The 13,879-nt window shown below is 44.3% G+C and overlaps 1 protein-coding gene across 1 annotated transcript; it reads right to left on the bottom strand.

Annotated features, from left to right (window-relative positions):
• Positions 1-425: 425 nt before the first annotated feature.
• On the bottom strand, positions 426-12,876 carry ELP6 (elongator acetyltransferase complex subunit 6). Its single transcript, XM_058183568.1, has 7 exons — positions 12,602-12,876; positions 6,176-6,254; positions 4,902-4,972; positions 3,995-4,122; positions 2,284-2,479; positions 1,679-1,825; positions 426-734 (listed from the first exon to the last, which is right to left on the bottom strand). Exons 1-7 carry the CDS (start codon positions 12,653-12,655, stop codon positions 606-608), a joined length of 804 nt encoding a protein of 267 aa, XP_058039551.1. The 5' UTR covers positions 12,656-12,876; the 3' UTR covers positions 426-605.
• Positions 12,877-13,879: the final 1,003 nt, after the last annotated feature.

Here is a 13,879-nt window from a genome sequence, read left to right on the forward strand (position 1 = left end):
CAAGGAAGAAAGGAAAGAAAAAAGAAACAAGGAAGAAAGGAAAGAAAAAAGGAAGGAGGGAGGGAGGGAGGGAGGAAGGAAAGGAGGGAAGAACGAAAAAGGAGGGAGGGAGGGAGAGAAGGAGAGAGAATTTGAATTCAGCAACCCCGATGAACTGATTGGAACCGAGGATCACAACTGAGGATGGAATCCCCTTGGCTGCTTGTGTGCATCTCCCTTTTGTGCAACTTTAAGACTTGTGTCTGTGTGTGTCTGTGTGCTTTCCCTTGGCTCTCTGCCTCTGACTGTCTCTTTAAGACTCTGGACTACAACTCCCAGAGTCCCCCAGCCTGCCAATTCTGGGCACTGAAGTCCCTACATTCTAAACAGGAGACTGAGACTGCAAGATTGCAGGTTGCGTGAAGGTAGACACAAAGAGCTGTGGGTTCAATCACACCTCCTTTATTGCATCACAATCCCTTTGCATTGTTGCTCTGGATCGACTATCCGCGATTCGACCTTGCATTCAAAACCAGATCAAATCCAGTCCCTCGGAGATCACTGATCGTCCTAGATCTCCCCGGATCCCCTCCATTCCATTTCCGGGACCACAGGCAACCTTTTGATCACAACACGGCTGGCGACATCCCTCGGGCGAAGAACGCGACGTTCTTATCCTGGATCTGATACTGGTAAACCCGCCGGGGATCTTTTGCCCCACCGGATTCCCAGGAATCCTTTTCCAGGATGGTCAGCTGCAGGAAGGAGAGATCCTTTTTAGTTTTAGATCCGCTGTCCCCACTGAGAGATAATCCTCAACATACGACCAGAATTGGGAACAGAACTTCCACTGTTAACTTCAGTTTTTTAAAAGCTTTTTTTGACATGGTTGTTAAGCAAATTGCATCAGTCATTAAGTAAATCAGGCAGTCGTTAAACGAATCCAGCTCCACCCCCACCCCCGTTTGAATGTGCTTGTTGGAAGCCGGCTGGGAAGGTTGCAAATGGGAATCACGTGACCTCAAGACACTGCAGTCCTTGACTTATGAACCACAATTGAGGGCAAAATTTCAGTTGCTCAGTGAAACAGATGTTGAGATGAGAAGATGAGGGAGGGAGGAGGAGGAGGGAGAGGAAGGAAGGAAGGAAGGAAGGAAGGAAGGGGAGATAGGTTGGAAAAAGAAGGAAAATGGAAGGGAGGGAGGAAAGAAGGAAGGAAGGAAGGAGAGATAGGTTGGAAAAAAGAAAGAAGGAAAAAGGGAGGAACGGAGGAGGGAAAGGAGATAGGAAGGAAGGAAGGAAGGAAGGAAGGAAGGAAGGAAGGAAGGAAGGAAGGAAGGAAGGAAGGAATGGAGTGGATGTTGTCCTTTTTCCTGATCTTTCACGGTTGTTAAGGGAATCATTTCACTTAACAAGAAGGAAAGGGAAAGAAGGGAAAAAGAAGGAAGGCAAGAAGGAAGGAAAGGATGTGAGTAAAGGAAGGCAGGAGGGCAGGAAAGAAGGAAGGAAAAGGAAGGAAGGAGGGCAGGAAAGAAGGAAGGAAAGCAGGAGGGAAGGAAAGGAAGGAAGACAGGCAGGCAGGAGGGAAGGAAGGAAGAAGGGAAGGAAGGAAAGAAAAGGCAGGCAGGCAGGCAGGTAGGCAAGCTCTACTTGAAACCTTCCCCCAAGAAGTCTAGACAAAGAAGACAGGTAGACTCACCTGTCCATGGACTTCCTTGCAGTAGCCGCTGGCCAGACCTTCAGCCCACAGGAAGCTGTTGGCCTGATGACGCAGGGCCTTCACCAGAAGTTCATTTTCCTCGTCCTCCGAATCTTCGCTGCTCTGCATCATGAAAACCAAGTTCCCCTAAAACACAAACCATCATTGTTCCTTTAGTTCGCCCTTCCGCTTGGAACAAAACCTAGAGATAGCCAATACAGCAAGTGCTCGACTTACGACCCCAATTTCCATTGCAAAGCGAGACAATCCATAAAGCGACCTTTCTCCCCATGTGACGGTCTTTCTGGCCACCATTGCTAAGTGAATCCCTGCGGGGTTTCCCCGTAACTTCGCCATACGGTTGTTCAGTGAATCTGACTGATTTTGCTCGTCGGACGGTCATGAAACGGGTAACCTGACCTCGGGATGCAGAGACCATCGTAAAGATGAGTCATCTGAATTTTAATCACGTGATCGCGGGGACACCGTGACGGGTCATCAATGTGATAAACAGTCCTAAGTCCATTTTTTTTGTGTCGTCAGGAATTTGACCGGTCGCTAAATGAAGTGTTATAGATTGAGGATTACCTGCGGTTGAGAGTTACCTTCAGTTCGGTGTTGACGGTTGCCCGGCAATAGTGAACAAAATTCAGGACGTCCGTCAGCCGTACCCCGAGACTTAATAGGACACTGAGATCGTCGACAATCAGAACGGGGAACTTCCCCTGATATCCATCAGCAGAAGGATAGAGGGATGTCCGGACAAAATAGTAGAGTTGCTTGAGATCCGACCCGTCTCCGCTTCAAACGAGAGATGCAAAATTGAGGTTAACCATGGTCAACTCTCTGCTTTTCAGAACTACAGGTACTCCTTGAGTTACAACCGTTCATTTAGTGGCCATTCCGAGTTACAACTGCCCCCGAAAAAAGTCACAGAACCATTATCCCCCGTACGGGTCTCGCCGCATTTCCGCGGGGGAATGATCAAAATTCAGATGCTTGGCAAGTGACTCGTATTTATGATGGGGACTGTGTCCCGGGATCACGCAACCGTTGAATGAGCAGGAAGGCAGATTTGCTTAACAACCTTGTCACTAACGTGAAGTTAATGTTCCCAACTTCTAGGAATTAGTCCTAACTAAACAGTCATTTATTAGGAGCACCATTCCAGCAATCCGATGGAGTCAGAACTGACCTCATGTAAATTTACGGGCCCCGTGACTCTGTCTCCCCTCTCCTCCCTGGGCATGTCATATATCACATTCTCCAACTGACCATATTGGTGGGCTGTGAAACCCCAACCCTTCCTGCTGACTCCAGTAACTTAGGACACAATCTATAGAAAGGCATTTGTGGAATGTAGTTTCAGTTAGGGCAAGGGTCTCCAACCTTCGCTTTGCTTTGCTGGCTGAGGAATTCTGGGAGTTGAAGTCCACAAGTCTTAAAGTTGCCAAGTTTGGACACCCCTGAGTTAGGGCAATCAAGCAGCTCCAAGAGTTCCCCACCCCACATCCCGGCCACCTCTTGGTCTCCCTTTTGGTCGTAAGTCGAGGACAACTTATATTTGCTAAGCATGACCACAATGATTTGAATTATGCCATATACCGGTAGTCCTCCCTTTATGACCACAATTGAGCCGAAAATTTCCACTGTTAAGCAAGACAGTTGTTTAGTGGCTTTTGCTCCATTGTAAGACCTTTCTTCCCACCAGTTGTTAAGTGAGTAACTGCAATTGTTATTACACAGTTGTTAAGCGAATCTGGTTTTCTCGTTGACTTTGCTTGTCAGAAGGTCGTAAAAGGAGATCACTTGACCCCAGGACACTGTGACCGTCATAAATGTGAGTCAGTTACCTCTGAATTTTGATCACGTGACTAGGGATGCAGCAACGGTCGTAAGTGTGAAAAACAGTCATTTGATTGACTTTTGCATTTTGTATTTTAACTTTTTTCAGAATAAAATATATAAAAAAAACCAAAAAACAAAATAATAAAAGTCTCGTAATTTTGAACGCAATAAAATAAATAAAAGCAATATAAAATAATAAAATAAAATAATGCAATCAAATAAATAAAATAAGTAAAATAATAAAATAAAACAATAAGATAAAATGAAATGTAATAAAATATCAGTGTTGTAATTTTGAATGCTATAAACTAAATGAAATAATATAAAATAAAATAAACAATATAATATAATACAATACAATACAATAATAAAATAAAATATCAGCATTGTAATTTTGAACGGTCAGTAAACAAATACCAATAGTGTTTTAGTGGAGGACTGTTGCTCCTGAAAAAAATATTCAGCTACCTGATAAATTGGAAAGGATTGGGATCCTGGGATTCCTGTCCGTCGCCGAACAAAACCTGGTTGGCCGATTTCAACCCTTCAAAGAACACCAGTTGATTTTGTTCCTTGGCTGTAAGGAGATTGACTCCCTAAAAAAACCCAAAAAACCAGGAAAAATGATAAATTGGTATTTTCTGAACAAGGAACACAGCTGAGGAATTTTTTCGGAAGAAGAGCCGAAACGATTGTAAGTCCGAGGACCAGTCATCACTGGCTTTTTTTCAGCTCCATTGTAACTTTGAATGATTATAAAACAAACTGTCGTAATTTGAGAAGTATTTCACCCGTTCCCAAGCATACACCGTCATTATCTAAATCAGGGGTCTCCAACCTTGGTCCCTTTAAGACTTGTGGACTTCAACTCCCAGAGTTCCTCAGCCAGCTTTGACTCTGGGAGTTGAAGTCCACAAGTCTTAAAGGGACTAAGGTTGAAGACCCCTGATCGAAATCACGGATCCACAATCTGTGGGCCATAGCACACTACCGGTATGTAAGTGGCTGGCTGCTGTGTGGCACAGTACACAGTCCCACTCACACAAGCCTCGCAGATGATTGTGGCTCCACTCCCGCGAATGTCACAGGTGATTGCAGCTCCATTTGCGCAGGACAACACGTGCAAGGAACGGGTGCTCAAGTACACATATATGCCCATACTCCTGCCCCGTGCACAGAAACTTTTCCCCCTCCTCACTTCTCCAGACCACCAACCCAGAAAAGTTGGGCAGCTATAGTTTGAATCCCTTAGCCAACTAACCTGGGTGGACTTCAATTCCCAGAATTCCCCCAGCCAGGAATTCTGGAAGTCCATGAGGTTGTAATTCGAGAATGGATAAATATGTTTTCATGGATTAAAATAAAATCAGCTTACCAGCTTTTGAGCCACGGAATTGTAATGGCTGAAGGACTGCACGAAAGCCAGAAAACAAACTTTGCAGTGGGCTGCAAAAGACAAAAAAGAGAGAGAGACATTATATAGATCAGGGGTCTCCGCCCTTGGTCCCTTTAAGACTTGTGGATTTCAACTCCCAGAGTTCCTTAGCCAGCTTTGCTGGCTGAGGGACTCTGGGAGTTGAAGTCCACAAGTCTTAAAGGGACCAAGGGCGGAGACCCCTGATATAGATCATTATATTAGGACCCCCAAAGGAGGCCAAGATTTATGTTGCTACATGAAACACATGCGAAGTGAGTTTTGCCCCATTTCACGAGCTTTCCAGCCACTGTTGTGAAGCGAATCACTTCCATTGTTCTGTCAGTAACATGGTTGCTCAGTGAATCTGGATTCCTGCTGGCCAGAAGATTGCAAAAGGAGATCATGTAACCTTGGACGCTGCAAATCTCGTAAATACGAGTCGTTGGCCGAGTGTCGGAATGTTGATCACGTGATCACAGGAATTCTGCAATGGTCGTTAAGGGTGAACAACCGTCTTTTTTTCAAGGCCCTCCTAACGATCGCGAAGCAAACAGTCGGAAGTCAAGGAGTTACTTGTACATTGTTGTTTTTAAACGATGGAAAATGGACGGAGCGAGGAAAGGGACGGAAGTGGGAGATACGGAGTTACGGAGTCCATCTGTTGTGCCTCGTCCTCCCTCCTCTCCTCAGCTGGGCCCCTCCCGTCTCCTCCCGGGCCTGCTATCAGACTCCAAGTCTGATAATGAAGATGAACGGCCTGTCATGCCTCCAGCTGCCAGCCCTGAATAAACAAACCTCTCTCATACGGCGTGTGTTCCTTTGATTGAGCCATCAGAGGAAGTCAGCCATGATTGGAATTACTTGGGCCTACTCCTTCTGACCCCTCCCTTTCTCAAACAGCAGAAGACAATTCAAAGTGGGAGGATCCTCGCTTCCGGAGATCTGAGAGGCGACGCCAGCAGAAGGAAGGGTGGGGCAGGCCTGGATAAATGCTGAGTCATGGAGCCACACCCCACAGCCTATATAAAGGACCTGCTTTTGGCATTCCAACTTTGAGTCAAGCAAAGTCTCATCTAGTTTGCTGAAGTCACAACTTGGACTCCTGCCTGCCCTGAGAAACCTGGAAGGAATTTGGCAAAGCTGCAGAGGCTTCGTGGCCACGCTTGATACGGACTTCCTAGACCCGGTCGTCGGAGGGGAAGGGGGACACGACACCGTCCTTCCCCGCTTACCTTTGAGGTAGAAGGAGAGAAAATGGTGGACCAGAAAGCTGGCGTCCGTCTTTGTGGCACAGAGAAGAATCAGTTTGCTCTAAAAAAGAACAGAGAGGTTTTATTTCTGGCAGTATGTAAAAAGAAAAATATTACAAAATTGAAAATATAGATCCCATATGCATCATATCACGGTTAGCCCTTGAGTTACGACCAGCATTGAGCCCAAAATAGAAACGTTGTTAAGTGAGTTTTTTCCCCCTTGCATGACTTTCCTTGCCATTGTTGTTAAGTCAATCCTTGCCTTCGTCAAGTGAGGAACACCGTCGTTCAGCGAATCCCCATTCCCTGGTGACGCCAAAGGAGAACCTGAGATGCTACGACTGTCATAAATGTGAATCGAATTGCCACATTCCCGTTGTTAAACGAAACAGTTTTTAAACTCTCTCTTATCACTAATCTTTCCTCAGTTGTTAAGTGAATCACTGCCATGAAGTCAATCTCACAGTCATTAAGCAAATCTGGCTTCCCCGTTGATTTGACTCGTCCAAAGGTCACAAAAGGGAGAATCGTGTAACCCCAGCGACACTGCGACCGTCGTAAATACGAATCCATTGCCAAATGTCCGAATTTCGATCACGGGAACACTTCCATAGTTGTTAAGTGTAAGAAACGGTCATAAGTCACATTAAGGATCACTGTCACTTCGAACGGTCACTAAGTGAACTGTCATAAGTCAAGGACTGCCTGTGTATATAAATACATTACGAAATTGATTTAACTTGGAAGGCTCAGCTCATTTTTGCAATTTTTTGAAGGTAATTTAGGGTTTTAATGGATTTTCCTGCTATTATTGTTTTTTTAAAAGTTTTTAAGGTTTTAATTGTACCGTAATTGTAATTACAATTGTAATTGTAATATAAAGATGGTCCTTATTTAGTGACCATTCAAAATTATGAAAAAATGACTGTTTCCCCCCCCCCCGATCACGATCCAAATTCAGACACTTGGTAACCGACTCATATTTATGATCATTGCAGTGTCCCAGTGTCACGTGGTCAAAATCCAGAAACCTGGGAAAGCCGACTCATATTTATGACAGTTGCAGTGTGGCCAGGGAAGCTAACGATTTGCATCACAACTGTGTGACTTGCTTAACAATGGTCGCAATTCACTTAACAACACACGAAGTCTTAAAATGGGACGACACTCACTTCCCAAATGTCTGACTTAGCAATAGCCCAAATATTGATCTCGGCAGCGTTTGTAGGTCAAGGAACACCTGCAGAGGTTTCTGAATCCAGAGTCGTTGGCTATCAAAATCATATACTGGTATATAAATGAATTAATTTTGTTTTAATTGAAAATTTATTTCAAAAGCCAGAGAAAAAACCTAACTTGGCTTCCAGGAATTTATAGCAGAACAGAGACTTATTGATCAAATTTGAGATATCAACCATGTCCTTCACCAATCATTAACGTGTGTCCAGCAACACGTGATAGTTTTTTAATCGTGCAGGAAGTGGACTTTCGTCTGCAAACAGTTTCAAACTTTCCTTCCAAGCCTAATTTGCAGAAATTCTTTTATTCATCCAATGTTTATTTCTGGAAACAAATGTAAAAATCTGATTTCTCCTCTTTATTTTATTTAAATCAATAAATGTACATACTTCAATTCCAAGAATTCCCTAGCCAACATGCGTAACTTCTATTCCCAGAATTTCCCAGACATGAGTAGACTTGAACTGCCAGAATTTTCCCAGCCAATGAACGTTTTTAGTCTTGTTTTAAATTTTGAGGAGGAGCAGGTTTTATTATAAAATAGGCAGGCATATAAATACTTAATATCACACAACAAATAAAATCAAACAATAAAAAAAGAAAATAAACCAAATCAAAAAACGAGGAAAAATGTAAAATACATTAATACATAAAGTAGGAAAAAGGTTGAATGTTGGCTGCCTTGAGGTATTTTTAAAAATAATAAAGGGAGATACTATGTACATCTTTATCCTGCAGTCGATAGACAATAGCTAGAATGAATGGATGAATACAAAAACACACAGATACATATACACAGATACACACATATAAATGATCAAACAAAATGAAAAAATAAAGGCTATAAAATAAAATTAGTCATTGAACCTTTGTCATGGTCAGACCACTCTCTCCTTCGTCTGGACTTTCGGACCGCCGCTCCACACCGCAGGGAGACGGGACCAATACGTTGGTTCCGTCCCAGGCGACTGATGGACCCAGAGAGGTTCCTGATGGAGCTTGGGCCGCTCCCTCGGCCGAGGAGCTTGTTACGGCCTGGGAACAGGTGGGCGCTTTGGACCGTGTTGTGCCTTTGCGGCGTCTGACCCGGCGTATGTCTCAACCAGCTCCTTGGTTTTCTGAGGAGCTGAGGGAGATGAAACGCCGGAGAAGACGCCTAGAGAGCGCGTGGAGGTCCAGCCGTTCTGAGACTGACCGGACACTAGTTAGGTCTTTTACTTAGACCTATCTAGTGGCATTGAGGGAGGCCAAGCGGGCCTATGTCTCTACCCTCATTGCGTCAGCAGAGAACCGCCCAGCCGCCCTGTTTAGGGTGACTCGCTCCCTCCTTAACCAGGAGGGTTGCGATGACCCCTTACAGGGTTGTGCTGAGGATTTCAGCAGGTATCTGTTTGACAAAATCGCTCAGCTTCGGGACGGTCTGGACCAAAACTGGGTAGTTTCGGGGGAGGTGACGGAGGCTAGTCTTGTTGAGACCATCTGGGAGGAGTTTGACCCTGTGGCTCCCGAGGACATGGACAGGTTGCTGAGGCGGCTGAATGCCACCACATGTTTATTGGACCGGTGTCCCTCCTGGTTGGTGCTGGCCACCCGGGAGGTTACACGAGGCTGGCTCCAGGGGATTGTTAACGCTTCTCTGAGGGAGGGTGTTGTTCCCACCACCTTGAAAGAGGCGGTGGTGAGACCCCTCCTCAAGAAGCCTTCCCTGGACCCAACTGTTTTGAGTAACTATCGTCCAGTCTCCAACCTTCGCTTTGTGGCGAAGGGTGGTGGGGGTGTGGGGGGGCACCAGTTACCCCAGTACCTGGATGAATCTGTTTATCTAGACCCGTTCCAGTCCAGTTTCCGACCCGGGTACAGCACGGAGACAGCTTTGGTCGCATTGGTGGATGACCTCTGGAGGACCCGGGATAGAGGTTATTCCTCTGCCCTGGCTCTCCTTGATCTCTCAGCGGCTTTTGATACCATCGACCATGATATCCTGCTGCGGTGGTTGGGGAGATTGGGTGTGGGAGGCACCGTGTTTCGGTGGTTCTCATCCTATCTCTCCGACCGATCGCAGACGGTGTTGGCAGGGGGGCAGAGGTCGACCTCGAGGCGCCTCCTTTGTGGGGTGCCACAGGGGTCGGTTCTCTCGCCTCTCCTGTTCAACATCTACATGAAGCCGCTGGGCGAGGTCATCAGTGGTTTTGGGGTGAGTTATCAACTGTACGCGGATGACACCCAGCTGTACATTTCCACCCCTGACCACCCCAATGTAGCTGTTGAAGTGTTGTCTCGGTGTGTGGAAGCCGTACGGGTCTGGATGGGGAGAAACAGGCTCAAGCTCAACCCCTCCAAGACTGAGTGGCTGTGGATGCCGGCATCCTGGTACAGTCAGCTGCAACCGCGGCTGACTGTTGAGGCGAATCATTGGCCCCAATGGAGAGGGTGCGCAATCTGGGGGTTCTCCTGGATGGACGGTTGTCTTTTGAAGATCATTTAGCGACCATCTCCAGGAGAGCTTTTTACCAGGTTCGCCTGGTCCGCCAGTTGCGCCCCTTTCTAGACCGGGATGCCTTATGCACGGTCACTCACGCCCTCGTCACTTCTCGCCTGGACTACTGTAACGCTCTCTACATGGGGCTCCCCTTGAGGTGCACCCGGAGACTTCAGTTAGTTCAGAATGCAGCCGCGCGGGTGATAGATATAACACCAATCCTGCGCAGGCTGCACTGGCTGCCTGTGGTTTTCCGAGTGCACTTCAAGGTGTTGGTTACCACCTTTAAAGCGCTCCATGGCATAGGACCGGGATATCTTCAGGACCGCCTTCTGTTACCACATGCCTCCCACCGACCAGTACGCTCCCATAGAGAGGGTCTCCTCAGGGTGCCGTCAGCCAAACAGTGTAGGCTGGCGACCCCCAGGGGGAGAGCCTTCTCTGTGGGGGCACCTACCCTCTGGAGCGAGCTTCCCCCAGGACTTCGACAACTTCCTGACCTCCGGACCTTTCGCCGCGAGCTTAAAACATATCTATTCTTCCGAGCAGGACTGGCTTAATAGGGTTTTTAAATATGGATTTTATTGGGGTTTATTTTATATTTTGTAATGTATTTTAAATTTAGGCTATTGGAATAAGTTTTTTAAATAGTGTTTTTATTGAAATGTATTGTATTATTTTATCTGCCTGTTCACCGCCCTGACTCCTTCGGGAGAAGGGCGGTATAAAAATTATTATTATTAATAATAATAATAATAATAATAATAATAATAATAATAATAATAATAATAATAATAATAATTAAAATGACAAAATATTAAATATTTAAAAAATCTATCTAGATATGATGTTATACACACACACACACATATATAAATGATGTTTTATAATAAACGTATAGTATGGTATTCAGATAGGATAGATAATGTATAATAATATATCATAATATATGATATATAATTTTGTACTGGTAATTATAGTATTAGTACAGAATATAATATAATATAATATAATATAATATAATATAATATTATAAAAATATTTTTTATTTTATTTTATTTTGTCACAACATTATATATAAACACATATAATGAAAGAAAAATAATAGGACAGGAACGGTAGGCAATTATATATATATATATATATTGTAGGAATTTAGCACCCACCCCCCTCCTAGAAGAATGAAATATTCTAGGAAATATTTTAAAAAGCAGAATATTATACCTTCCTGGATGAGAAATGGAGAAACATATTTTAAAGACAAAGGAGCTCCCTGCAACTTCCTGACTCCCCCCCACCTTTGTCAATGGGCCATTAAGGCTTCAACCAAGCTCACTCAATCCCCCCATGATTTGCAACAACTGAAACTCACCACATGGCAAGGCTCAAGCAAGCTTGAGAGACAGCCAGCAAGGCTAGCTAAGACTCCCACCCCCTGGGAGTCTGACAGCCAATCAGGATACTCTTCCTGTGCCCCAGAAAGGTCAAAGCTCAGAAAAAGCATAAAGCCAGGGAGCACACAGGATCTCGGGCCCTTTTCTGTTCAGGATCTGAAGCCATGTGATCCTGACCACCATTAAACCATCTTTCCAAGCAGTCTCCATGTTTCCAGTGTCTTTGTCCCCACTTGGAACTGAACCCAGATGGATATTTCTTCCAACAATATAATATATATTTTATTGCATTGCATTGCATTGCATTACTATATTATATTATACTATACTATACTATAATATATATACTATATTATATTATACTATATTATACACAAATTCCTTGTGTGTCCAATCACACTTGGCCAATAAAATTCTATTCTATTCTATTCTATTATAATATTATATATTTATAATATATATATATATATATATATAATATATATATATATATAATATATATATATATATATATATATATATATATATATATATATATATATATATATATATATATATATATATATATGTTTTCTGAGGTTTTCGCGGGTGTTTGTATGTAGGTCTTTGGTTATTCGGGTTTTCTCCCATGTAAAATTGGAAGTGTCTTGGCGACGTTTCAACGAAGTCTCATTCGTCATCTTCAGGCTTCAGCTTCGTGCTTCTGGGAGCAAATGTCGCCAAGACACTTCCAATTTTACGTGGGAGAAAACCCGAATAACCAAAGACCTACATACAAACACCCGCGAAAACCTCAGAAAACATATATATATATATATATTATAATATATATATTATATAATATAATATAGTAATGCAATGCAATGCAATACATTATAATATGACATAATATAGTACATGGTAATATATCATATCAAATTAAATTCTGGGAGTTGAGTTCTCCACGTGTTGCTGAGCTTAAGAAGTAGAGTTGGACTACAAGGCTCATCATCCCCTGCCAGCTCAATCAGGGAGTCGGACCAGGGGACGCACCGGCCGTCCCAGTGCAAAGCTTCTCCCCCGTCCCGGGCTTACAAAACGACCCCCTGGTTCCGTTTAGAGCAACGCCCCAAAGATTTCCACCCCAATGGGGCAACCAAGGAGGGAAAGAACTACAATGCCCGGCGTGCCTCGCTCCAAAAGCAAGTCGCGCAAGGCATCTCGGGAGCTGAATCGCAGGCCCGTCCGCTCGTCGGTCTCGCGCGGCGACGGCATCCGGGAGAGGCCAAGAGAAACCGGGACGCGTTCACTCACCCGCTGCGGCTGCTCCAAGGAGGCCCCGAGCAGTTCGTTCAACGCCACGAACATCCCGCCTGGGTAGCCGCGGCTCCTTCCGGGCCGCGAGAGGGAACCACGCTGGGGCGAGCGAGCGCACGAACGAACGGTGACGACAGGCCGCGGCCTATATTAGGTGCCCTGCGCATGCGCGCTCTGATGCGGCACTGTTTCCCCGGCTCTGCTCCGGTGGCGTGGCTTTCGCCCTCTGCCGACAACACAGCGGCACTGCAGCTGGCAACAGAAATTATCCTGGCTTGGAAAAATAATAATAATATTAAATTCGGCTGGTTTGCAATTCTTTTATTTCCATCGGCTTTTGTGCTGTGTTTTGTTCTCAGATTGTATTTCCAAACAATCTTCTCAGCCTCCTGTTCCCAGAGTCCCTCTTTCAGGGCGATCTGTCCTTCAGAAATCCTAAATATTCCTAAATATAGAAAGAGTACTACATGTCCTCACCTTAACGACGGTTCGTGTGGTAACCTACACTACACTTAGTCAGCAACAGAAATTTGGGGCATAATTCAAGGACTTAATTTTCTTTCAGTTTGTGGCAAAGTCAGACAGATGCTTTGCTTAAATTGGTGAGTCAGTTCTAAGTTTCCACATTTGCATTAAAGTATTTTATTCATTACTCTAAGTGAATTGTTGCTCTACAAATTGACAACTTTATTGTGTTTTCCTGACTCGCAACGATAGCCCAGCGTCTTTGAAGAATTTCCTAGAATCCAATTTTCTAGCCCCTTCATCGATTTCTCCAAACCATCTGCAATTTGGATTTTAAAAATGGACAATTCGTGTTTCTAGTCCTCAAGGATTAGGTCTACCGAAATCTCAGCATTGAAGGAAGCCCCTCCCTTCTTAACTGGTGGGTGGGGGGTTGGAATACTTCTGCCTTCTACTCTGGCTTTTTTTTCCCCTTGAAAGAAATATTCTGCAACTGGTTTATTAATAGAGGTCAATAATTGTGTTTTATATGTTGGCTCCAGTCTGCTGTGCTACGAAATAGAATAGAAAAATTAGAGAATAAAGAGTAGAGAATAGAATAGAATAACATTATTGTCACTTTGAATGTACACTAATCGGCATACATTAAACTGAAACTTCGTTACATACCATTTTTAAGTTTTGTGGGTGAGGTACACACATTTTAACATTGACAAAGACCGCTAAAGAATGCTGAAAAATTGCACAACTGCAGAAAATAACTATTTTTTTTAGCACAGCAAACTTTTGAATTGATCCCCTAAAAGTGGC

This window comes from Ahaetulla prasina, chromosome 4 (assembly GCF_028640845.1).
Source record: "Ahaetulla prasina isolate Xishuangbanna chromosome 4, ASM2864084v1, whole genome shotgun sequence".
NCBI lineage: Eukaryota > Metazoa > Chordata > Lepidosauria > Squamata > Colubridae > Ahaetulla > Ahaetulla prasina.

What these genes read in the sequence shown, in the direction of transcription:
- ELP6 (XM_058183568.1), bottom strand. Translation starts at nt 12,655, where the DNA reads ATGTTCGTGGCGTTGAACGAACTGCTCGGGGCCTCCTTGGAGCAGCCG. An exon ending in CCTTGGAGCAGCCGCAGCGG is followed by an intron (nt 6,255 to 12,601) that starts GTGAGTGAACGC and finishes GTTCTTTTTTAG; the next exon opens with AGCAAACTGATTCTTCTCTG. An exon ending in CCGTCAACACCGAACTGAAG is followed by an intron (nt 1,826 to 2,283) that starts GTAACTCTCAAC and finishes TTTGTGTTTTAG; the next exon opens with GGGAACTTGGTTTTCATGAT.